Source organism: Calonectris borealis, chromosome Z (genome assembly GCF_964195595.1).
Source record: "Calonectris borealis chromosome Z, bCalBor7.hap1.2, whole genome shotgun sequence".
NCBI classification, from domain to species: Eukaryota; Metazoa; Chordata; class Aves; order Procellariiformes; family Procellariidae; genus Calonectris; species Calonectris borealis.
In genome coordinates this window covers 72,952,845-72,980,173 of record NC_134352.1, presented here as the reverse complement: position 1 = coordinate 72,980,173, position 27,329 = coordinate 72,952,845, and the positions used below count along the sequence as shown (strand labels likewise).

Here is a 27,329-nt window from a genome sequence, read left to right as displayed (position 1 = left end):
ATTAAAAAAAGTATAAGTCTATTGTATTTTTTAAGGAACAAAGCTATACATTTATTTACATTTATCTATATATTTTTATATATGTAAATTAAAAAAAAATTACGAAAGCATTTTTTTAGAGAGTGATTTCCATACTATCCATGCTGTTTACTGGTAATTCAGCAAGTAAATGAATTAAGTTCATTTATTTATTCCACAGAATTGGAATATGGAACTCCTTCAAAAGGAGTGCATATCTCATGCATAGCGAACTTTCAGATAAATACATTCATAAATTAGTAACACAGTAGTTGTAGCAAGGTACTTTCTAATGTCTGACTATGTGGTGCACTTTATAAGATACTTCGGTACGCTTAGAAAAGGGATTGAAATTTATTATGTGCAGTAAGTAGTCCTTAGAATGTCTGTTTTTAATCACTATTGTCTTAAAAAGCTACAGTTGAATTTTGTTCAGTTTGGAAGGTTAGAATGTGTATGACTAACTATAGATGTGCCAAGAATCTAGATAACGAAAGATAAGAGAAAGTTGGGGCTGTTAGCCTGAAAAGGAGCAAAACAGAAAGGGGTTCTACTGATGTACTAAACTGTGAAAAATCAGGAAAATAAAAAGTGTCTTTTGACTCGCTATGCAATTCTAATCTCTTTGACAGACCTATCTTGTTATAGTAAACCATGCTGCTTTGAAATTAGTAAATAAATAAATAAAATTCTCCAAACATGAGGTCACATTCAGACTTTTCTGGCATGAGTTTCATTTACATGATTAGTTAGCAGGATACAAATGGTATTTTCCTCTCCTCTGTCATAACTGAGCAGTAAGAAAGAGCTGACAGTCTTTACTCCCACAGTAGATTGTTTTAGCTTGAAGCATTTCCAAATTGAGCAGAAGAGTGCATTCAAATGTAGTAGTACTTGGTAATAATGGTATAACACATAAATATATATAAAAACTACAAGTATAGCGTACGTTAATGTCCCATTTTAAGGAAAACAGCTTGCAAATACATTTGTAACCTCCTTTTGGCAAAAACGGATGGTAAAATATGAGCCTTAAAGTGCTTGTTATCCCTGACACTGCTCGTTTAGTGTGTTGTAAGTATTTTTTTATATGAATATTCTTGGTGAAATGTACATTTTTGTGGTTTGAACATGTTGAAGTATAAATGAAATACATAAAAATATAAATATAAAATAATAGAATTGACTGGTGAAAAGTTTGAGAATTTCACTTATGTTGCAAGTCTCATGTACTAATTTTGGGTTTTTAAAAACAGATTATTTAAGTACCCCTTCTGTATATTTTTGTAAACTTGAAACTGGAACTATAGCTCTGTATGGTAAAAAGATCCAAACTCAAGAAAAAGTTCCTTTTGTGCTGACATTGAGGCATGCTGGTGAGCACTATGTAGAATATTATCTAAATTACGCTCAGGCATATATATATTCTTTTTTTTTTTTTTTTCACTATGGAATTTATTGCAAGGACTATTAGCATTCACAGACCTTAATTTCAAAGAATTCTGAGGAGTTCTGGTATGGAAGCTTTAGGTGTTAGCAGAAATCCAGTTCTGGACCATAAATTTAATTTCATTTTAAGAATAAAATAGTCTGAGAACAATTCTATATTGTCCAGGCTCCATTTTGTAGCATAATATCAGGTTACTCTGTTAATTTCTCCTTGGATTTGGGATGTAAGGGGAAAAAAGAGCCTGACAAAAAACTAGTACCTTCAAACCACACCTCAGTGTTAAAGGCAAAGGCAAGGGTAAGGCAAAGCTGTTAGGTGTGTAGAAATTATTTGTGTGTCACGATTCTACCCATGTATGTAGCTCTGTTCTGCAGGTTCTGGCAGAAAGTACTATGCACATTTGGCAGCTTTAAACCAAAATGACTTGGATTAATGCTGTTAAAGGGAACTGTTTTTGTAAGTTTCCCAAGACTTTTGCTTTAACAATAATAAGAACGAAAAATGTTTTCTTTAAGAACTGCCTCTGCAGAGCCTCACTCTTGGTCATACTCCAATAAACATCTGAAAAGTGGTAACTTCTGGGGCTTTGCAAATATCCTGCTTATAGAACCAATTTTTTGGACTTGATTTTAAAAGTTGTGTTGCACAGTCACAAAGGTGTTTTGATATTTTTTTTTTTGCCTTTAGGTAAAGGTTGTGGAAATCTTTTCTCTCAGACTAATTTTTTCACATGACTGATTTGATGAATTATTAGTTATGTTGCCATTGTGCTAGGCACTGTAAAATCAGGTGCTTTTCCTTGTTAGAAGAAACTTCTAATCTAAGTTAATTGTTCAAACATGCTGATACAGAACTACACAGAAGCAATGAGATGATATTGGTCAAATTACGAACAGTGCCATGTTAGCAGTTTTAATTTCAGTACTTCAGTATCTGAAAAACAGTTTTCTCAGAAGACTCTGTGGGCCTTTACAAATTGTGGATTCTCTCAAATCAGATTTTACTTCTGGGCAAGCTGTCTGATCATAGATAGTGGCCAAATCCTCTTCATGCATGAGGCATGCATCAAGCAGAAATAATCTTTTAGTGTAGTTTTTAAATGCATATTTTTGGTTCTTATGTTTCAACGATAAAAAGTGCAAAACATGAATCTGTGCTTTGGAGATGTGTTGGGTATTTTCTTTTGACAATTTCAGCATTAGAGTATGAGAAATATAACTAGATAAGTGCTTTATTCTACATGCAGTACTCAGGTGGGGCTCAGGAATATTCTGAGCTTTGTACAAATCATGTGATATGACAAGAGCACTCAGAAGTAAAACTGGCGAAAATTTTTTAATTCCTAAGATACACTTGTTGCTCTAAAGCTGAATCTGATGGATTCTTTAGTCTAGGCTTATCAGCTGTCTGCAAAGAATATTCTAGACTTTAGATACTGTTTCTCATGTGGGTTTGTTTTTAATTTTTTCAATGTTTCCACTGAGCTTAATGTGGCTGGCCTTCTTTCCCCTCTTCTGAGGAAGTATCCATTTTTGCTCTTGAGGCTCAGGATGCTTTTTCAGACATCGCCTGTGATCTATTTTGGAAATTCCCAGATTTGAGTGTCTCCTTTCTACTAAAAATCAGAGTTTATAATACTTCGGCCAATTTGGCTGCCAGTTTGTATTACATAATAGGGTGCTTGAAGCAATTTTTGGCTTTTGAATCATAATGTAATCAGTTTTGCCAAACATTTTTTGAATGAGAAACTTATGCTTAGTTTACATTACTATGATCAATGCAGAACTTCTAAAAAACATATTACGATGTTTTATGTGTTTTATGTAGTAACTCACAGTTTGAGGACAGATGTAACAGATAATAGTTATTGCTGAGTCAGTCATGAAGTCACTACCATATAAGACGTGAAACGTTAAATTATTAAGTAACAAGTTGGATAGTCAGTTTTGTTGATCATCTGAGAGTTAATTTTACTGATGTGAAATTGTGTTAAAAAATAGTTTCCTTAAAGTTGCTAGGATTTGAATGCACATGGTTATGTTCTTCACCAAAAGGAAGATACTCCTTTGAGGACAGTTTGGATGCCTTTGGAATCCAAATTTAGCTGGCAAATGCATTCCAGTCCTTAATTTGGGGTTAATTTAGCTGCAGAGCTGAAGCATTTATGTAAAGTAATGTTACTGTGCACATTCTATTAATGTGCCAGGATATAAATTCTGACAGGTGTGGAGTGGATAGGCTGCTTTGCATTCTTTGCCATCCTTGCAATGGAGTATGGCCGGGTGGGGCATCAAAGGGACGTATGCTTCAGATAGAGCAACTGCAGTGAACTTTGTCCATAAAGCAGAACGCTGAGAGAAGATGCTGAAGCTGGAAATGGACTTCTCGCTCATCAGCCATCTTCCCACTTTCAGTTAATAATTTTTGTCATCTTGGTATTAGTCCATGATTTCTGTCCCAGGTTTTCTCAATCAACAGAAGACGTATGTAAGAAAACCTTTACAGCAAATGAGCAATCATCTAAGACACAGTAGACTAGGCAGGTTGTTATCTACTGTCATGTTTCCAGAATTGATGGTATATTTAACTTTATTTAAGATTCTGATGAAACTGTGGCCCTGAACATAGACAAAGATGCAAGAATGCTGACACGTGACTAATTTCCTGGTGTACAATGTACCGTGGAGTTTTATGTAGGACAACAACATCCTTTTATAGTAATTTATAGATTACTGTAAATCCACATGTTGCTTTTGAGAAGATGAAAAAGAATTCTCAGCCCTCAAGAGCTGAATCTGACACATACTATTTTTCACTTGGAGTTTTAAGAGCATTTTTAAAGTTAAATATGTTTGCCAGAAATGACATTTTAGGTGCCAGCTTTGTAAATAATACTGTTTGATGTGCTGTGTGGTTGAAGAAGGAAATGTGACGTGCGTGCGTGCACACACGTACACACACACAGAGGAATAAAAAGCTTTAATCCGTTAATCTCAGATTTTTTTTTCCCCACTCTTTTTGGTATAGGAATGTATATAGGTCTATTTCTGCAATCCGTTTTCTCACCATTGATGCTTTTGTTTTAGTGTAGGCTCACAGGAACTGAAATTAATTGAAACATTTTCTTTCGTTTTCTCTTTTCTATTTAGTCACCAAATCAAATCTTTACAGTATAGCAGCACAGGAGATGTCATTCTCGTTGTCTCTGGTAACTCTCAGGCAAAAGTTCTTGACAGAGATGGCTTCCCAGTAATGGAATGCATAAAAGGAGACCAATACATTGTGGATATGACAAACACAAAGGTAATGTCAGAAATTAATTGAATGCCAGAACACTGACAATATAGTGTATTTTTGCTCTTAACAAGAAACCTCATGAAGTTCAGTAAAGAAGAATGCAAAGCCCTGTCTCTGGGATGCGATAGTCCTGTTGATTGATACGTGCTCGAAGTTGTGGGACCTTCATCCATGGAGGTTTTCAAGACCCAGCTACACAAAGCCATGGCTGTCCTGATCTGGTGTTGGCTATAATTTGGCTTTGAGCAGGAGGTTGACCTAGGTGAACTTAAGAGGTCTCTTCCAACTAATGTTTCTATGATGTTACAACAAATTCATCTATTTAAAAGTGTATCTTGTAAAAATTGTCAGCTGCTCGCATATCCTTCTCCAACCAACCAAAAAAAAAAACCTAGAAACTATTGATCTCATCTAGTCTCTTGCTTTCTTCTACCCTCCATTCTTTAGCTGATACAATTTACCTTTTTCAAGGCAGGGATTGGAGGTTGTTATTATTGTTACTTGCATGCCATGAGTGTAAGACTAATAAGCAACAACATGTACATGTTTAATGGTAGTTAAAAATGCAAATGGAGAAGGGCTGATTGATAGTTTTGAAGTATTTTAACAACAGTTGATTGGGTTTTGACCCCTTTGCCTTTGTATTTCCACAAACTATATGAGACAAGTATTCCGTTTACATAGATGATTTAAATTAAGATCAATTTCTTAAATAGCTTAAGCCTAAAAAGTCATGATAAAATCTACTGCTCAAACTGATTATAAAGTTGATTTATTTATTACTTGTAAAGTATATTGTCAAATAACTAGACTAAACGCTGTTTTGCCTAAAGCTGTTCTTGTCAGACTATTTCTTTTGGCTAGTCATATGTATATAAAACCATCAAATACTAACATCTGCTTTAGTTTTTGTTTACTTAAAAATAATTCAGATTTTCTTTCTCTTGTAAACTTCTAGAATTCTAGTGTATTGTGGTCCAACAGTCAAAATGCTAAAATATTTGTTGTATCACCTCATTAACTTTTCAGTATTTCTCTCCATATTTGTGCTTAAAGCAAACTGAAGTAATTCCAGCATTGCAGGAGTAGTTTCCAAATTTCTCTTTGGATGTAGTCAATGAGCATGTGCCTGTACTTCAAAGGAGTAAAGCCAACTGGACAAAGACATTTTATATTCATAGTCTCCATAATGGCCAATCACTTACTTTGGTTAAAATCCTTACCTTCTGTTTTTTCCATTCTAAAGAAACAGGGCTGACTATTCAATTTGCAACTTCTAATCTTTTATGAAAAACTCACCTGAGGTTAAATCCATCTTGACTTTTGAATTCAGTTTCCTCATTTTTCTCCAACAAGGTCTTTGGATAGTGTAGTTTGGCATTGAGTATATATATTGTGTCACCGTGGTAGTTCTTGTTATTCCTGTTATTTTTGTGTAGTTTGGAACAATTTGCATGACACCATATTGATGCCTATTGTTTCATCCTTTCTCTGCATTACAGTTTGCCCAAGAGAAAACATGAAAGTATGATTCCATGCCATTTTCTGAAAGAAAAAATATAAATAAAAGAATGACAGGGTTTTTATAATTTGAAAATGAAAACAAGCAAGGATGAAATGGATTAGAGTACATAAAATCTGTTAAATCATTGTGATGTGAGTCAGCCATTGCTGTGGTCAAAAGGATCTGATTTGGCCCTCAGCTTTCACGTGATTCCACTTGAAGGATTTGGAGAAAATTTATAAGACATCTTACAAAACTTTGTAAGACCTCTTTGTGTTCACTTCCTTAGGGTCACACAGCAATGCTCAATTCAGGCTGTTGGCATCCAAAAATAAAAGAAGAATTTTTGACATGTTCTAATGATGGGTGAGTACTGAGGTCTGTTTTTGTCAGGGTGTTTTGAAAGGCTTGTTTGACTTTTGTGTTTTAATATTGTGCCCTAATTTGCTTTCAATATCATCCTTTTAAATCTTGAGCAAGTGCTCAGGACAATGTTAGGTGAGATCTGGAAGCAAAAATTTTATTTGTTTCGGCTCTAGATAATTAATATATTTTGTCTGTATTATTTTAGTTTTGTAACTTAAAATTACTTTTAATGATATTTCATGAAAGTTGTTGGTTAAATATGTTTTTACAAAAATTCTTGGACAAAATTTAATTTTACGCAGTATATCTTCAGAGTAGAATAACTCCTATGTCGAGACTCAAATGTAACTGAATTCCCTGGGAAGATAGAGTATTTCAATTGAAAGTTGCAAGTTTTATGTTAAGTGTAATTGAATATTAATAGATGTTGTTTGACAAGTGTCAAAGAGACTGTTAGAAATTTTGTGGCTTCAGTCTTGCCATTTGATTCTAACCACAAAGATCAAAATGTCACTGTGGCAATTGCATTAATTAATAAAGTTACTGCAGCTGTCAGTAGCAAGATCATGAATTATTTTTGAACTGCTGTTTCAAATATGCAATCTCCTTTACTCCAGAGTGACAGTGAGTGGGAAGACTGAATTGCCCCACTAATGTATCTGTAGTGTGGTCCATGGTAAACAGAAGACTCCAATTATCAATTACTTTAAACGACATGGGTTTTTTCCCAAAAGGGACCAACTTACTGGTTTAACACACATGGTACATGAAAAAATGATTTTAATAGGAAAATTCACAATTTCTGATAAGACTGTGGCAGAAGAAAAAAAAATAAATACTACAATGTGCTTTATGGAGCACTTCAATTGTAAAAATACATGCAAGTTAAGCCAGCTATGTATTTTTTCCAGCTTGTGGACACAAAGACTTTACTTCTGTAGTAGAAATATTTATTAAATGGTAGAATAGATACTTTAAAAAGTTTGTTGCTCTTTGAATGTACTTAGACATTAGTACAGCTTCTTAATTAGGTTGAATAGTTTGTAGATAATGAAAAACAAATTAAGATATTATAAATTATGAAGATTGTCTAATTTTGTCCCATCTAAGCAAGTGCCTAACTAATATACCAAATATGGATTCAGTGCATCCCTGGTGCTTGAATTGCTATGAATTGAAATGGTCTGGTCAAGTAAGTAAATCCAGATAAACACTACTATAAATGGCTGCATAATTGCATTTTCAGAGACACTACATGGCTGACATTACAGGAAAAGTATTTTAAACCCATTTCATTTTGTTTCATGCTAGTGACAGGTCTTTCCAGGATTTGGACACGTCATGTGAAAAGAAACAATTTGGATTGCTTAATTTGCAACACAGGACTTAAATGTTAAAGACAGTATTCCATCTGTGAAATTTAATAACAACAGAAACTATAAAGTCTCCAAAGTTTAATCAGTAATCCATCTTACGACTGGAGCTGTAAATTAGAATAGAATAGAATAGTTCCAGTTGGAAGGGACTTAAAACGATCATCTAGTCGAACTGCCTGACCACTTCAGGGCTGACCAGTTAAAATTAAAGAATGTTATTAAGGGCATTGTCCAAATGCCTCTTAAATGCTGACAGGCTTGGGGCATCGGCTGCCTCTCTAGGAAGCCTGTTCCAGTGTTTGACCACCCTCTTGGTAAAGAAATGCTTCCTAATGTCCAGCCTAAACTTCCCCTGATGCAGCTTTGAACCATTCCCAGGCATCCTGCCATTGGATACCAGGGAGAAGAGACCAGCACCTCCCTCTCCACTTCCCCTCCTCAGGCAGCTGTGGAGAGCAATGAGGTCGCCCCTCAGCCTCCTTTTCTCCAAACTAGACAAGCCCAGAGTCCTTAGCCACTCCTCATAGGACATGTCTTCTAGCCCTTTCACCAGCTTTGTTGCCCTCCTCTGGATGCACTCAAGGACCTTCACATCCTTCTTAAATTGTGGGGTCCAGAACTGCACACAGTGCTCAAGGTGATGCCGTACCAACGCTGAATGCAGCAGGATAATCACCTCTTCTGACGGGCTGGTTATGCTGTGTTTGATGCTCCCCAGGATGCGGTTTGCGCTCCTGGCTGCCAGGGCACACTGCTGACTCACATGGAGCCTGCTGAACTAAGAAAGTAGGAGTCTGAGTAGGGAAGGTCACCTGATTATGCCAATGTCTAATGAGCTTGGAAAACTTAATTGAGAGAGATAAATAAAAGTGTTGTTTTCATTAATTATGTTGTATAAAGGTTTGTTAGTGAGTAGCACAGCTTTGGTACATAGAGATTTCAGGTAAGAATATTTCATCTAGTTTTAAAAAAAAAAAAGTCTCCCAGTCCTGAATGAGTCTTTCTACAGGGCAGGAGACCTGCCTGTACCCAATTTTGATATTCCTGACATTATACAAGGATGTGATTCGGCATTCACAGTCCTCAACATGTTCCTCTCTGTCATACATTATCAAGAAGATCTATATCCATAAGAGGAGAAGTGAAAAGCTTTACAGTATTGCACATCAGAGGAAGAGGTGAAATCAAACACCTACTCATCTCAAAGTTTTTTATCCTGACAGTGCACTGCTGCTCTTGTATACAGTGAAGATGAGCTCTGGAAATTTTGCGGTAGATTTCTATTAGTTTTGTTGTAAAAATTGTACTAGGCATTGATGTAAGATCAAATTACTTGAATTATGGTGACTACTCTGGAACTTTTAATAGGGAATGTGTTGCTATCTGTATCTCTAGATGTTGAGATTTAATGCTCACATTGGAAAAGAAACTGCCACAACTGGCATGTGTGGAGAAGGACACGTAACACTGAACACCAAAATGGGACCCTTCGGAGGGTCAGTCCTGAGTGTGTGGACGTAGGAGAGTGAAACCAGTGTTGCTTGTAATAGGCATGAAGGAAGGTTGAATGTCTTCCAGTTTTGCTGGCTTTAGTTTCTGTTGGACATCACACGGAACACTAAAGCAAGGCAGTATTAGCGCTTGAATAGAGACTTCTCCACTCACTTGATCAGTATTTCTGTGTGGAGAGCTTCTGTGTACTCCAAACCTGGTTGCCAGAACCAACATTTGTTTTTAAAGATGCTTGCAAAAAAAGGTGTAAGGGTTTTCAGTTTATCATCTATGAGTTTGAAAGCTGCTGAAATAACAGTTGAAGCATGTGTGTCATAATCCTTGGTATGCTCAATGGTAGTGTCCAAGGTTGAAGGAGGAAAGGACACGGGAGCACCTGGGTGGGTGTTAATGTACTGTTAAATCCTCTATATATTCTGTACTTCTAGATAACGTTTGCACCACCTCTAGAAAAAACAGTCACTCATAAACTGAATTTAGAACTATTTACAAATTGTGGAGTATATTTTATCTGACTGCTGTAGCATTTGCGTTGTCTGTCTCTTTAGTTGAATGGTTGTCACTTGCATACAGTTTAAAAATAAGATAAGGAAAGAAGATTGCAATTTCTGGTTGGTATGTTGAAAGCAGGAGTTTTATGATGCATAAAGAAGTTAAAAAGCAAACTTTGCAAGTAGACTTGTGGATTCAAAGGAAAGTAACACATTTTAAATATGTTTTAAATAAATGCTTTTAAAATATTTTAAATACATATTTCTTTTTATGTTAACCTGCTATAACTGAAATTCTGACTTGGCGGATAGTCTTTATATGCACTTGATAGTTTCTTTTAATTCCAGGTGATTAGGCCTGTAGTAGTATCCTGAACTAAAATGAATTCAAATGAATTAGTATTTCATTACTAATTTCATTTCATTTAGTAATAAAATACTAATAAAATTCTAAAATTGCTGTTGTAAAAGAAACATTTTGAGAGATGGTCTGTTTCTTGTGATTTATTCATGGCATTCAAATTCATTCTATGTTTAAAAAAAAAAAATCCTGTAAGTAGGTTTTGACTATAATGTATTCTAATTTGTGGTTATTAGGCTATTTGTAAATTTTTTACTTCAGACTGCAGATATATGGGTTACCAGCAGGGAGTCTCAGTGTGTTTTGTATGACTGTTCAAGGACACAATGTTGAACTCAGAAAAGGCTACAGAAGAAAAAGACACAGTTCCTTCTGACTCCTACATGAGAGAAGCAGAAGCTGGTCAGCTTACACACTGGAATGAGCCAGACCCTGGACCTGGCAGTTATAGAATAAGTCTGAAAACTAATCTTGTTAACTTGTATAAGTTCATGTCCACCTATGCGATTGTTAGTGAATACATATAACTTACAGTATCTCACTTAATTTTGTTTTCCTTGAAAATATTCCAGATGATGGCTTGCTGAAACATATAATACCATACTGTTTCTTTTTTTCATGTTATAGCAAGTTTTTTTAAAAAATTTATCTTTAAACAAATGGTTTCATTATTGTTGAATTAGAGAGGAATAATAATTTTGTTGGGCTTTTACAGATTGTTCAGAGTTTGTTAGCTTTTAGTTGCAGAAGGAAGTAAGAAATTTGTCAGTTCTGTAAGTACTCTGATGATTAACCTTAAGTGTATGGATGAATAACACTAATTAACCCAGAGATTTAACTAAGGAGTTCTTTATTTGAATGTATTTTTTTAACTAGGTTAAATCTTGTGCATATATTCTCAGAACTGCGTAATGTTGCTTTTAGCTTTCCAACATTTCAAGTGATTAGAATAAAATTGTACCAAAAGAAAAGACAGATGTAGAAAATCAATTGTATTCTCCATGGAACTGCAGTAATTCTGTCTTTTAAAAGTTTGACTTACAGATATGATAATTTCAATTTTCACTAATTTGGCTGTTGATAATTCATACCAACCTTTCACTGTTTTTAAAGCATACATACATTTTCAGTATTGGTAGTAACTTGATTTAAACTTTCTTCTTGCACAGGCTATCTTTTTATTTATGGCTACATGTTGCCTAGAACTTTAAATACCCCACAGCTATTCCTGAAAGATCAGTCCCTTTTAATTGCATGTACTCCTTGCCATTCTAGATAAAGCTAAGATACAGTGTGTGATCAACATCTTTGTCTTTTTCATAATGCCTTTACCACATTATTCAGGCTTATTTAGAACATAAGCTTATTAAGGCAAGGACCTGTCAATTTATCAGCAGTATGTTGAGCACATCTACAGAACTGCAGTAACAGAAATGCCAACATCAATGCATTGCCTAAAAGCGAAAGAAAATTTGGAAAATGAGAAAGACTTCAAAAATTATTCTGCTCTCTGGAAATACACCTGAACAGAGTGACCTAAAAAAATACCCTGTGTTTTAAGGCATAACTAACTCCTTGTTTATATCATTCCAAAATATCAGTTGACTTCTATGTTAAAACAAAGGAGGAAGAGGAAACGGATAGTGTTGTTTTTGTTATTTGGAAGTTTTCTTATCACAAATGTGATAGGTAGTGCTGTATGAATAAGCAATAGAGCTCAGTGATACTAAATGTTCCAGCAACAGGTGTTCTGTGTCCCTACTCTCATCTATTTTTTCCTTTTAGAAGTAGAATCGCAGCCAAACTTGAAATTTAGCAGTCCTGAACTTTGTGATTTGTCATTGCAGCAAGGGCTGTGGTTGCTTAACAGCTGGTTTACTGTAGAAAATTCCTATCTCAAGTCTTCCTTCTCTCACCCTCTAGTAAGTTAAGTTAATGTTCATACTCTTTAAAAGGTATCTTAGAGAATATTAACTGCCATCACCAAGTGACCTCTGTAATAAATTATTTAGGGATAAATTGTGCTTCAATGTAGATCTATCTCCAATTAAATAGATGGAGTTATTTCAGCGAAGTAGCTTCAAATCTTCAGAAATAAGATTTTGCATTTAAGGTACAATTTAATTCTTAGACTTTTGTCAAATGTATGTTTCAAATGTGAAGCTACTCTGCTCCATGAGATACGGTGTTAAATGTTTTTTTTTAATCACATACTGTTGTTTAGTAAATGTTCTCTGTGTCTTAATGAAAAAGAAAGAGAAAGATTTCTGCCACTTGTGTGAATTGGAATAAGTGATGACCATAAAGAGTGTTCAGAAAGGAAAACTGAATACATTGTTAAAATCCTTCTTTTCAGGTTTAAAACTACCGTTTGACAATGTTAGCTTAACTACCTTTTTTAATGGAACAGTTGACAATAAGCTTAATTAAATTTGCAGATATGATTTGCGGTTTCAAGCATGCAAAATATAATTTGTGAAGGATAAGTGGTGTAGATAGTTTTGCATAACTTCCATCTAATGGTTGCAAGCATTGCTGTTTAGAAGAGTTTTCTGTCCTTTAGGGCATCTGTTATGTCCTAGATATTACTTGTGGTGGGTTTTGAAATTTGATACATCTTAGTGAACAGTACTGTTTTGTGATCACTTTTATCTCAGCTATCTGTCACTTTTTATATGTTAACCAATTCCATCCTATTAACCAGGGTCGCATCTAGAATAGCTGCTGTCTCATCTCCCTCCCATTAGCTGCCTTGTTTCTATGGCTGTGTAGGTGGCAGCTATCAGTATATGACTTCTCCTTCATGACTGTTGTTTTCTGGCAAGTGTTCCTTTAGTTAGGCCCAGAACTGTATAAAGGCTTGATAGCTTGGCAGAGAAGAGATTTGAGCAGGGTCCGGAATAGTACTGCTGAAGATGGCCAGCAGTCAGTTTTCCTGTCCTCAGAGCAATCAGCATCTCTTCCTCCCACGATGCCATTCTGCTTGTCTTGAACTGGCAAGCTCCCTTCAGCCCTTCCATTGATGAGGTCTATGCCCCTTAAGCTTTAGAGCAAAGTCACGTACTACAGTTCACATACTTGCTCCTTAGATTTTTTTTTTCCGTGGTAGTATGTTCTTAGGAGAGCGTGAGATTAGGTATCTCCAGCCTGCTTGGCCATGCATTGTGAAGGACAGCTCTGCTGGCTGTGAAACTGGGATTACATGGCATTTCTCCTGGATTTCTAGCATCTAATCTTCAGGTTACATACTGTCTGCTCACTCTAGGTTGATAGCCTTTCAGTCTAAGCTGATTACACTTTAAGTGAATACTACCCTGGAGTTTGTCTGAACTCTGTTAAGGCCTGGAATAGCTTGGTTGACAATTGGAGAACTGAAGTTACAATTTTACTTTTCTTGGATGTTTTAAGTATCAATAATACTGTGCATAAGTATCAATAATACTGTGCATATGAAAGCATAGTTGAGAGCAGAATCTGGACTTGTGCAGTTCAGTGTAAGTGTAGTTATATTGTTTTGCTGTTATGCAGAATTTGTACATTTTGTGAATAATATATTTGAAGAAATAAGTTAGAAGAAATAAAAACTTGTTACATATACCAACCTTTTTTTGTTTAAAAGCACTGAACAAACTACAACACTAAAGAAAGCTTTTGGATAAATATTGTTAGTCTTAACACCTTCAGTGTGTTAAACATTTTATGTGTAATAAATACGGTTAACGCTGACCAGTGTGCAGCTTTGAAAAATGCTGAGAGCATTAAGATAGCAATGCCAAGGCTACTACCAAGATGTTTGTATAAACTTTCGTTAGAACCTAAGCTTCAGCACTGCATCTATCTTCACAAATTTGAAGACTAGTTGGCAAAGCATACTTAAAAATAATTACTAATGTTTCACCTTTATCTAGGGGATCATTTAAAAATCTTTTGTTTAATTGCAAAGTCTTAGGTTTGCACTTTTGTGATTCTTGTGATTCTACTTTCTAGATTTACTTGTTAAAACAAGCTGCATGCTATAGAGTGTAGGACCTGCTCTGGGGTCCAAAGTTGTTACTCCCCCAAAAGGTCACCCTGAGTTATAACTAGTTGCATTGTACTGCTTTATAGGGTAGGGAATGCAAATAATATTGAGATGAAACAACTGAATTTGCCAGTGGTGTAGTATGCCTTGGACTTCCATCGTAGGGGAAAAAAGTGATTCTTGCCAAGTCATTTCAGGCACATAGGTGTATAGGTGTGTATACACATACATACTCATTTCATGTGAAATACTCCATATGAAGATGAAATTCTGAAGTTTGAAAATTTTTCTTCAAATTTTTATGAGATACTTTTTTCCCAGGACAGTATTCCAGTTTAGGCAAATTTTCAGAATTAATTTAGAACATAAAAGAATACAATTCCGTTCAATGATTTATTTTTAGTCATACCAGGATAAAGTTGGTTTTTATTATGGCAAGAAACTTGAAAATCAGATGAGAATACACATTAAAAAAAATTGGTTGGTTTATCTGTCAAGCACAGAATTTAAATATTCACAGTACTTCAGTGCTTTCTAAACAATTTGCTCCTTTCAGAACTGTGGAGTGAGCGGAGCAAGAAGGGACAGCCTTTTCAAAGTTGGCTTTTGCTAGTGAGTCACAATGTTCTTAACTTAGCATGGGAAGGCAGTAGTTTCAGTGCATATATTTGCTTCTCTTGTCCCAGAACACTTAGTATTTCACTTCTCACCTGTATTGCGCACAACTTAGTTTATATGGATGAGCTTTCCCTGGGACTTGTTCCCTAACCCCTTTCTGTCAAAATGAGGCAGATTGGAAAAACTCTTTATTACATCTTTCCTGGCCTTGGCTCACTTTGACTGAGATGGGTTAGATAATACTTTTGAGCAGCCCCATTAGCAGATCTGACGGGTAAGTAACTTCTGGCAGGATAGAAATGATGGGAGACTGGAAGTCCTAGTATTTCCATCAGCTCAGCTTGATATCAGATAAGGAGGAAGACAGGAATTTGCCATTTTTAAAGCTGGTAGGAAACTTACCATTTTTTTGGGTCATATAGAGATTGTTGAGCAAACACTTCCATTGTGATGACTTTGTTCCACAAGTACTTTTCATTCTGTCAATTTCCTTTCCTGTCTTCTCCCATGAAGAATGGGTTCTGTCTTTTATTATATGAAGATGAAATCTTTTCCTCTCAATTATTCACTGGTTATTTTAACCTATAACTCAATTTAAAGGACTATTTTCTTATGAGATATGCATCTTACTTGAATGACCAGAATTCTCTGATTATTCTAGTAATAATGGGAAGTACAATAGACTTACTAAACTAAACTCCAATGTTTTTGTTTGATAATGAGAAAGTAAAGTAGGGTAGACAAGAATTTATTTTGGCACATTTGCTTACAAAGATAAAATACATATTTTGTCTAAGAAAATAAAATTAAATTGCCATGATTAATGTTCAAATCTGATTCTGTATTAAAGTTATGCAGTAATGACTAATGATAGTTAATATCCTATAGATCAAAATTCTGGGAAAAATAATTGCTTTGGATTTTTTGACATTTGGAATTGCAGGTAATTTCATTGTTTGCATAATGAAAATTAAAATTGTTCCTCTTATCAGGGTCCTCATGTTATATAAATATATGTTTTAGTTAAAATCCCACTGATAAGTTACTTGTTTAGCCACCTAAGAGATATAGGTTGGGTGGTTTTTGTTTTTCATGAAATGAATTGGAACAGTCTGAAGTTGTATTTCTGAATTGGTAGTCTTTTCAAAGGTATATGGTTTCACTGGGTGATGATTGGTCTGGAAATGCTTTCAGTTCAGAAAACTCTGTTTAAGGCTGATAAGTCTGATTTCGCAAGTGGGATAGAATATCATGGAAATTCTGTATGGGTTTTTGTGAGAGAAACTTCTCTGTTTATTTAATCAAACATTTTATAAATTTTTGTATAGTAGCCATTAGTAGTTACAAGCAGTAAATTACAATCCAAAATCTGTTGAATTTTTTTCTGTTAATTCCAGTGAGTTTTGTTTGTGACTTTTAAAGGATAATCATGTTAATACATGTGAGACATTTGTCATATATCAGCTGGACTGTCTAGTAGGAAGAGATCTTAAAACTGGTAATCTGAAATAACCAAAACAACATGTTTCTAAAGCAGTTTCATAAGATTGGATTATTGTCTAAAAACTTCTATATTTTTATAAATTATTTTAATTAAAGCATATTTTATCAGAGAAAGTGTGAATCTGTTTCTAGTGGAACCTGAACACCAAGCATTAGTCACTGATAATGAAAACAGATTGGTTAGTAAACTGGGTGAAGACAACAGCATGTGAGGTCATAAGTGGAGAAGAATATTTTCAAAATTAGACCTGTTTCCTGAATGTTATGTAGAGTTAATTGTATATAAGCTCTTAGTATGAAGCTGTGGAAGAGCAGGTACACATCTTTTAAAAATCCATACACACACAGAGAATTAACTTTTACTAATGATGTTGGTAAAGGATATGATGTTAATGTTTTGTTTCAGCAATTACCATTGAAACTGCAGTTGAGTTCTAGTTCCAATGACAGTAGCCTAAAAAGGATGTTGAAAGACAGCGAAAGGAAAAATGTAAGAGGAGAATCCTGAAACTTCGTTTAATAGAGAGTCAAGGAGCTGAATATGCTTCAGTTTATTAAATAGGATATTAAGAGACTTGGCAATAGTAAAGATATATTGAAATGAAGATAAAATGTCTGACAGTTGAAAATTGTTAAAGATGTAACTAGATCCAGTGGTCAGAAGTTAGCAAGATTTGAATAGGAGGGAAAAAGTATTTCTTTGTCAACAGAGAGATTATGTGATGGTGGAACTGATTATTAAGGAAGGAATGCAGTAAATTTCTATGCCTTCACATAGAAATTGGTGGATGAAATTTCTCTTTAATCTTGGTGATAAAAACTCTGATCAGCTCATACATGTGGCTTAGTTACTTATGGATAAGGGTTTGGGGCTTGAGCTGTGAATGTCTGTTAAAGTTATTAAACTTTTTGAAGCTGGGAAGAAGTCCATATGTAGTCTTTCTGAGGATGGCAGAACTGTCCATGTGGAACTTCTGGTGGGAGATGGATCTAACAGTTCTTTCTGTTCATTAAGTACAAGATTTTTTTTTTCTTTTTTAGTTGCATGTTATCTCTTCAAAATCAATCTGCCTTCACAGTGTTATCAGCCAATTCCTCCTTGACTTTTTACCTCATTGTCCCCCCCACCTTACTATCTCTGAATCATTCCCCAGTGGATTGTTTTACAGTCCCTTTATGGCAATAACGTTAATTTTTTAAGCTAATTTTATCATTGCAAATATTTGCTAATAAAGCTTTATACTAAATGCATTTCTCTTGAAATTGAGGGATTAGTTTGGTTTTGGAAACCTTTCATCTCCTTCTTGAAATGTTTCCAGACCTGTGATTTGTGAAATCTTCTGTTTGCGAGGAGAGAAAACATCTGATTGATATTCTTCAGTTTAGCTCATTAATGGTAGTGGAAACTTCTGGTTAGCTAATCTCTACAATTAAGATCTACATTCATTGGTGTCTGTGTGATTTAGAACCTGCTGGCAAACATTTCAGTCTCCTGAGGTTGAACTTTTGGTGAGATAAGATGCAGATCTTCTTTTGTCATCATAAACTTACTAGACCATATACCTTCCTCCCTTCAAAATAAATAATTTACTTACACTCATTTGTAGCTTCCTTCTGTTGTGTGATTCACAGTGAATTAAATGGATAGCAGAATAACAAGTACTGAAGAGTTTCAGAGAAGAAAAAAAGGTGTCTTTCCTTTTTTGGTGGTATACACTTAAGCTTTAGAAATTATTCTATCAGCATGTTTATTGTAAATCCTAGCAAATAATTTAACTTTAAACAGAGTTGGTTTGAGTTAAAATTTGGCTTTAGAACTTTTTCAGGGAGGTTTTTTTTTTAAAAAAAAGGATTTTATTTTTTCATCCAAGTTATAATAATACGGAAAATAGATTTAATTACTTGCCTATAAGTTGATGTTTCATCCCAGCATGTGTCTGTCTGCAATATGAATTGCTTTTCCTTTAGAATTTTTTTGTTAATTTTTTAGGGGCACTGAATGACTATAGTGCTAATACAAAAATACGTTTTTGTAGTAGTCTTTTTGGACCAATAAATCAAAATTGTCATTGAAATACAGTGTGGAATATATGTTTCGTGCTCTTCCAAGCAGAGAGGCTACCTCAGAGGACCAGAGTGGACTCATACAGACCATGGCCAGGACTTGTTTGCTCTAGAAACTTATCCAGGTAGACAAAGGATGTCTAGTATATTTTACTTAGCTCACGTTTATTTACATGACATTTAGCCATCAAGTAACAACACTCTCAGTGACTCTAAAATGGCTGAATTTTAAACTCAGGACCCATTTTTAGAAGGATCTAAATGACATTAATAGTCTCCTCAGCACTGTACATGAAAAATAACAGCATTATGGTTTAGTTTCACAGGTTCTGGTATTTTGGGGAACAGTCCATGCAGTATTAAAGTAGCTGTTCCACATGCAAACTCCCATATTTTTTTTTATTCTTTGCTGAAGGTTAACACCCTTATAACAGAATTGGTGGAGTGAGTGATGTGAACATTACTCATCTGCTTTGGTAGAAAGTTAGTGGCTTGGGTTAAAGAACCTCCTCATCAGGTTACATTCAAGTGAATGATTTAGCAATGGAACAGCCAGATGATAACATCTTAGGCAATGCCAAGTAGATATATAATAACATCCATTTATTCAAAATACAAATAAATGAAGTATTTAACAGGTTGCTTATTTGTTTCCTTGTTCCAAGCCTTTAGTCTGAACTTGCTTAATATTAATATTTCAAGCTCTTTGTGGTTCTTTCAAGTGAAAGCCGAAGTACTTGTGCAGTCTACCAAATTCACGAGTGTAAGGTCTTGGGAAAGTACGAAATATTGCAAGCCTTCCAAAAGCAGTAGAGATGTGGCAGATCTGCCCACTTTGTTTGGAAATGCATATAATATAGGAAGACTTTAAGGTAGTGAGCCTTACCAGCTTTATTTCTTGTAATGACCATTTGTGAATCGGAAGTTAACTTAAATAAGGCACTCTCAAACTGTTGCAGATAATATTATTTAGAATTAAATATCAAATGTATGTGACTAGTGCTACATTCATAAAATTCAAAGCAAGAGGAAAGGTAGAGGTAGATGAAGTCAAAAAATTTTATGGCTTCAAAGAAACCAGATGTTTGTGCGCATGCACGCAAGTAAACACATAGTAAGGAACTGGTACCTGGTCCCAAGATAAAATAATTTTTTTGAATAGTTTTTTTTTATTCCTCTGTCAGTTATGGAGATTTTAGGTCTTCCTCTCAGTTCTTACTTGGGTAAAATACAATACTTTTTGCTTCCACACTAACCTGATTTAACCGGTATTTTATATACTCTTTGTACTATAGAGTTGAAATACCATGCAGATTATCTAAAAACTTGTTCTCAAGAATTGCATGAGGTAAAAATAAAGCAGATTGTCATTTATGAAAATCAAATTATGCAGGAGGATTTATATATCTATTCTCATGTAGTTGATGTTTTTTTTTTTATTTCAGCCATAGCAATTCAGCTGTTTCCAATAATGAAGTTTAAGAATTACATGTGTCAATTATGTTAAGTTCTGGTGACTTTTTTTCTTTCTCCTGTCTCTGGAACAGCATGAGTTCTCATCCTTTGGCACAGGAGCATGGTATTTTGCAGGAGGAGGGAGCATTGTGGTTGTGTAGGGGTAAAGTTCTGTTGCTTTTGTGAAAATCTCCCCTGATCAGTCAAAATTATAAGTTTTTGGAAAAATCACCTCTGGAGACTTGTTCGTAATACAAGAGTGCCTTCATCAATAAATTGTTGCTATCTCGCATGTGTGTAGTAATTTGCACTGCACTGGCATAGTGGTTTGCTTTTTGTCTTGACGTGTGTAAAGGTGTGAAGTCCACTCCAAATATGTGAGGCTGGCTTTTCCTAGACTAACTTATCTATTTATAGAGATATATGCAGTGCAGAGCTGATTAAGAGAGCACAGCAAATGAGCAGGCCTGGTTAAGAGGAGTTTGAATAATGACTCTGCTGGCCCTTGCTGAAAGCTGTATGTTTACAAAAGGGTTAGTAAAGCTATTTTCGTCTTTATAAACTATGTACGTTTCTATTAATATTTTTCTGAAGTTTTTCGTGATTAAAATGTTAGCTGCTGCAATAAAAAAATGCAGTCAGTTGTAAGAGCTTGCATTTGAAAGGTTTTCAACTTACATTTTTGCTGCATAACTTCATGTTTAAAGGGTTCATACAGTTTCAGGTAGGTTATCTTAAGAACTAAAAATTTAAAACAAAACAAAAACTTGCTGCAGTGCAAAGAAGATGGAGGACCAAAACATGCTAAATTGTGCCAATTCTTTTTCCTCATTTATTTAAGCAAGTCTTGCTATTATATTGTCCATGGCTCTGTGGAAGTGATTATGGCTTGTGCTTTGTCCCTAGACCCTATGGAATGGTTTTAAATCCAGATGCGTTTACGCACATAGATAGGAACAAAACTCTACTTTCCACATAGCATGGTTGAAGTGAAATTGATTAATCAAGTGGTTTTTACATTGCAGCTCACGTAAACACAAACTTTTGCTGAAGACTAGGTTTTCAGCTTTGATCTTCCAATTTCGTTTTGAGATTCTGCCCCTACTCTCATATATTGATTCCAAGACTAGATCAGTTTGTTTTTCTGAAATAAGTTCAGAATTTCATGTTATCCACAGCTTCCAAGGTTATCATATATGAAATAGGGGAGGCTTATTCTGTTCATCAATGTAAGATGAGAAACTCACGCAGGAAAAGCTAGGGAATCCATCCGCTGGTGATGGATCATAAATTAAGAATTTGTACTTCCTTCACAGTAGTTTGAAATACACATACGTGTACATATATCCGGTGTATGTATAAATGCAGTGACTTTAGTAAGCACGTGAAGTTGTTTGTGTTGTTGATGTGCAAACAGCAGATGTGACATGAAAATACACTTTCTTTTTCTCCATTTGGAAATGGAACTGGTTTTGTAAACTTACTTTCAGCCTTTGATGAAATCATGTTAAGTTGTAAACTATCTGGTAAACTTACAACTCTGACACTGACTTCTCTGCAGCTACTGTACGTACTTTCAAACAAGACGGTTCAGCTTTTCAGTGGTAGGAACTGAATGGCAGCTTAGGAATGTCTATCCTGGCCTGCGTAAAATCAACAGTAACTTGTGGGTCTAAACAACCCGTCACAGGTATGTGCGAGAGGAGGTTTTGACATCTCACGCACTTCTAAAAGCTGTGTTATCTTTCCACGAAATTGAGGGTGCCAGGAGTGACATGTAAGGGGCCAAATTCAGCCTGGGAACACCAGTCTGGCCTGTTTGCATCTATTATTGATGGCGCTCTTGCTTCAGGAGAAAGCACATTTGGATTTTAAACATAAAAGTATACAAAAATTATTTCAGAAATGGCTTATTTTTTAAGAGCTTCCTTAGCTGCGTTTGCCATAGTAGGAAGAAACTAAATGTACAAAGCATCCAGAACGTGCTTTTCACTGATAGCTTCCGGTCCCTGGAACAGGCTCCCCAGGGAAGTGATCACAGCACGAACCTGTCAGAGTTCAAGGAGCATCTGGATGCTCTTAGTCATATGGTTTTAGTTTTAGATGATCCTGTGAGGAGCAGGGAGTTGGACCTGTTGGGACTTGTTGGATCCTGATGGGACCCTTCCAACTGGAGATATTCTGTGATTCTATTCTCTGATTCTAAGAAAAAAAGAAGTACAAATTCTGCCGATTCCCCAGGTAGAAAGAAAGGGTAGATCTGGGCATTTACACTATTTAAAGAATAGCTTAATTATTGAGGAGGCATCTATGAGCTCTAGCTGGAAAAAAGAAAAGAGGTTGCTACTACTTGATTGACCTGTGTAGGAGTGCTTTCCGCTGTGAGTTAAACCTTGATTGCTGTGGAGTATCCAAGTAGATGTGGGGATAGGTGCTTGTTAACTACTTATGAGTGCAGAAGGGAGTGGAGAAGACAGACACGTTGTTTACAACATGTAGGAGCAATGGACATGAGTCGCCAACTGAAGCGTCTGCAGTTGTCTCAATATCCATCTCCCAGTTGCTCTTAAAGTCAGTGATATTGATGCTATTTGTATCTCTTTGTTCTGATTTTGGGCTTAGTTCTAGTCTTACTAGCTTTTGAACGCATTTATGTTTGTTCATAGAATTTGAGATATAAGAAGTGTGGGTCCCTGCCAAGAATATTCATATGCTCTAAATGCATTGTAAAGCACCCTTTCAAGTTATATGGAGTCACAGAATAATTTATGTTGAAGAGGACATCTGGAGGTCGTCCGTTTCAATCTCCTGCTTAGCGCAAGGCCAACTTAGATCAAGTTGCTCAGGTAGCAGCAGGCTGTGCAGTGAACTAAAAGGTGAATTTCTGAACAGACTGAAATTTCAGGGCTTAAGGCAAGCAGAATACTAGAGCTACAAAGTAATGGGTTCAAACTCTAGGGATACTTGATTTTTTTTATCGCATTGGGCTATGAAACAGGTCATTCCTCTGGTCTTTTTTATTTAAAAGGAAAACTAGATTGGTAAAAATATTCTCTTAGTTGTTTATGTCCTGCCTTTACTATTTAAAAATTCACACATTTTCAACTCCAGCAAAACAATAACATTCCCCCCCACGTGGAGAAAATAACTAATAAGAGAGCATAAGTCCCTTAGTTTTCATCTTCAGAAATAATAAAATTTAATACTACTTTGTCCACTAACCTTTTGATTTAGACTTTTAAACTTACACAAAAGTCAGGAAGGAATATAGGGGCTTCATCAGTAGCAGCAATATTATGATGTGAGCAGACCATGGTGACGAGTATGTGAAAAAATGATGCTCTGCATGGTTATCCAGACAGATACGGGACTGTATCATGACTCTTTGGAGACCTGAAGCTAAGAACTGTATTTCTTCTCTATAAAAGATGCTGTTTTCCTTTCTGAATTTTTGGGAGGAGGAGAGAAGTGTCTTAGACTTTGGTGTGTATTCCAGAAAATATGATAAATACCTAAATTTGTATTTACTTACACTTCATGTGCTGCAGTTTGGCCTGGTCTTTATAAGCCTTTTGTAAGCCTTTATGGAGATTGTACCACAACATACAAAGCTTGTTACTTGATACATAAATACAAAATAAAACTCACTTTTAAAATTTTCTGTAGCCCGAAGTGCATAATTAACCTGTACAGCTGAGTCAAACTTCGCATTGTTTAGAATAGATTCTGTAACTTTAAAAATCAAAATACATTTAAGACTTACAATTTGCTCTCTTTTGTTACTTACCTCTGTTAGATTGCAGTTCATTGCTAATGGAACTGCAGAAAAGTGGCTGTGAGTGAGATCTGAGACAGCAGCAAAACCGGTTAAAACTAATTGTCATGCATGTAGGATCAGCTAACATGTTGCTTCAAGAGCTTTTAATTGCTTGACTGCTTTAATTTAATTTCAGTTGATTTTTCACTGGTTTAATGGAGAGTCCTGCTGAGTGTTAGTTCCAATCTAAGTTATTTATTGGAGTGAAGAAGAATTGAGATCCAAATGAGCCTTAACTATTTTATAGCCATGACTAATCAGCTTTCTAGAAAGCATCCTGTTTTCCTAGTGATTTACTCTTCCTGCTTTTGCAGTATCATGCAAGACTGCTCTTGAGTCATTTCAGTTCATGCAAGTGACAGTAACTTGAACTGTCAGATGTTCTTTACCAGAAGTCTTCCCCTTTGATCTTAATTAGGTCTACCCCATAGGGGGATTGATTACATCCCACTCTTATCTTTACTAAGTGGGAGATGAGATCTCAGTTCGTTGCCTTCTTGCCCCATTTGGAAAATGACCCCAAATTGTACCTCCTTTTACTGTCACAGCTTTCAGAAGTCAATAACATCATATCTGTAATTCATCTAATGTTCTGTATAGAAATAATAATATTGAAGTTAGATGTTGCTGGAATAGTAAATGAAGGACTTCTTTTGTGCAAAGTGCTACATAGTGTCAGGAAAATACCAGTGCTCAGTTTTTTTTAAATAGCACAGCATTAACATAAACTTTGAATTATTATTAATTCAAAAGCATATTGACTTTTTGCGGAGCTCAATATACTTCATTAAAATCACTGAACCTGTTACTCATTGGATGAAAAGATCTTAGGAGGATGGTTCTCTAACCTACTCTGTGGAAGGTTTTCTGAAGACTTGCTTAGATACTTTGCTGATTTGAACTGGAGAAGTGATATGCTTTGATGCAAGCATCCATGATTGCCAACCTAATGGCTGATGCGAAGAAAAGCAGCCTCTTTCTTCAGTCAGATTTGTATTTGAAGACTTCATCAACAAGAAACAGAAAATTAGCTGTCAGTGCCAACAAGAAAGTAATTAAAAACTAAAAAGCTTTTTTTCTCTTAGTGCAGTCTAGTTGTCCAAATGCTCGTCACTAATGCAATCAAATATATCCAGTGTTTTAGGGAAATACGAAAGAAAATACTTTAATATTTAAGGAAATACTAAGGGAGAAAGGCTCATAAGAATTTGGGCACAATGGGCATGTTCAGTTTTTGCCGGTACATTGGCCTATGGAAGGGGTTTTGTCAAATAAACTGAATTCATTGTAACTACCTTGAGTTAAACTTGAGAAAAAATTCTTCAAGGAAGAAACCATCACAACCACACAGTTTAGAACACCTAAATGAGTTATTCTTTTATTAACCTATGAGCCCTACAATCGCTGTTTTCAGTACAGTATATGCTTTTAATTTGAAGACCATTTTCTTAGTCTGAAGAGACCTTTTTCTGTATCACTCTTTCGGGAATCTAAACAGTGTTCTGGAGCATGTTTATGGGTTTTTTTAAATACCTCAGTGATTTGTCTTCCAATTTATCTTCTACAGAATTTGAATGTATTTAAGATAGTGCTCAGTGCAGTGCATTCTCCTCTCAATAATATCTACAGTTTTGCCTAACATAATTTTCCTTTTATGTAATTTATTCTTGTGCATTGGTTCTTGAAGCTGTTTGTTTGGTTTGGTGGAGGGTTTTTGTTTGTTCCCCCCCACTCCTCAGACAGTTATCCTGTCTTCAGAATGTAATCACTGTTTTTAGATTTCTTCTATTTTCCTGGATTCTAAGCAGCACCGAATATAACATGTATGTGGAATCTTAATCCTCCTTCCTTAGAAGTATGGACTCTTACCGGCATAATAATTGCATGCCTGCATACCCTCCACTACTGCTTTCTGTCCAGCAGTTAGCTTAGTTTACCTTTTTTGTTTTTCCACAATTGATCTGTTTTTCACTTCCATATTTCTTCTTAGCTTTTTTTTCCCTACTTGTATGTTCATTCCCATAGTATTTCTTTCATATCTTTTCTTCTGAGGTTGGAAAGTTTCTCCCACCAAGCCTTTTGTTTTACTTATGCTCAGACTATTTGTTGTGATCAGAGGAAAATTCTGCTGAGCATTAGTAACTACATTGGAACTAGCCTAGCTTTCCAATAACTGTTAATGGAAAAGACATACAGTAATATTATTCTTTTGTTTTTAATCAGAATTTTCTATCATTTACTTTCCTCTTGATCTTCTACCTTTCTGTATATGATTTATATTTTAATATGTTATACTGTCTTCCAGGATAGCGATTATATTCTGAGTAGATTGCTGGTATCCTCATCTGTTAGTAAAAATGATGTATTATATGTAATGTGTTTTTTAGCTGGTTTTAATTAAGTAAGAACACTTGATTTACAAATAACTATTTCAAGATCTATACATTTAGCCAAACAAATCAGACATAAGAAAACAAATGTATTCTTTAAATGTGTTAAAAGCAAGTGTAATTTAAAGTTTGAGGGTCTCTTGAAAATCTGTGAAGAAGGTATAGATAAAAATCTTTTTAAAGGGAAAAAATGTCTTGTAAAACTTTTAGGTCCCGGGTGAAACTTACTGGTTTGAATTAAAGCTTTCAGAAGTTAAAGACTGGAGATAGCAAGGTATTTATCTGAGTTTTGCATTGTGCGGTGTAGTTCAGTGGGAATTCACAAGGTGGGGGAAAAAAGTCTATATCAGAATCTTGGAATTTCTCTTATGATCTGTTCTGAAATCTTCCCATTTGTGTGACTGGATGCTCTTTCTTGTGCTTTGAGTTAACAGCTCATTAACTGCTGTTAATAGCTGATAAATGTCAACATTTATAATGTAGGATTATTTTTTTTCTGTGTTGCATTTTGTCATTCCTTCTCTCTGCCAATGTGATGTGCAAAATATGTCTGTTATAATCTTTGACTTTGAGAATGATGGAATTTTGGAGTTGGTAATTTTGATGAGCTGATCTGCAAATACTTCGGGGGAATTTTCAGATTTTGAAAGAAGTAATAACGTACTTGAAAAAATTTTGTGCAAAATTCCACAGAGTATTTTTTCCATCACCTTGGACAGGCCCTTAGAAGGGATAGCTGAAATAGATATGTAATTCATATGCAAATAAAATATAACTTTATGTACAGGATCTGCTGATTCAAAAAATTACTGAGAAAACATAGTCTTTTCACATTGACTTGCTTTGTACATCACTTGTGTCTCCAGCTCTGCTTATATTCTCCATGGGTACTCTTCCTGTAATGCAAAAACTGAAGCAAGGAAGAAGTGCATAGGTGATGTCCCCTTGTTCATCAATGCATGGTGAAGAGCCTAATTAATTGCATGGACTGAAGAGATTCTTTTTGCCTGTTGATAACCTTGAGGAAGGAAGGGATTGGATGGCTGAATGACTTAAGCAAATAATTTCTAAATCTGAGTTCTGCTT

General features: G+C 35.2%; 1 protein-coding gene across 1 annotated transcript in view; it reads left to right on the top strand.

The window, feature by feature from the left end:
• WDR70 (WD repeat domain 70) overlaps positions 1-27,329 on the top strand; it is a 138,820-nt gene that overhangs the window by 45,743 nt on the left and 65,748 nt on the right. Inside the window, exons 8-9 of the mRNA XM_075136564.1 lie at positions 4,618-4,771; positions 6,559-6,635. Of these exons, the coding sequence (XP_074992665.1) occupies positions 4,618-4,771; positions 6,559-6,635 (231 nt within the window). The remainder of the gene's footprint in view (positions 1-4,617; positions 4,772-6,558; positions 6,636-27,329) is intronic.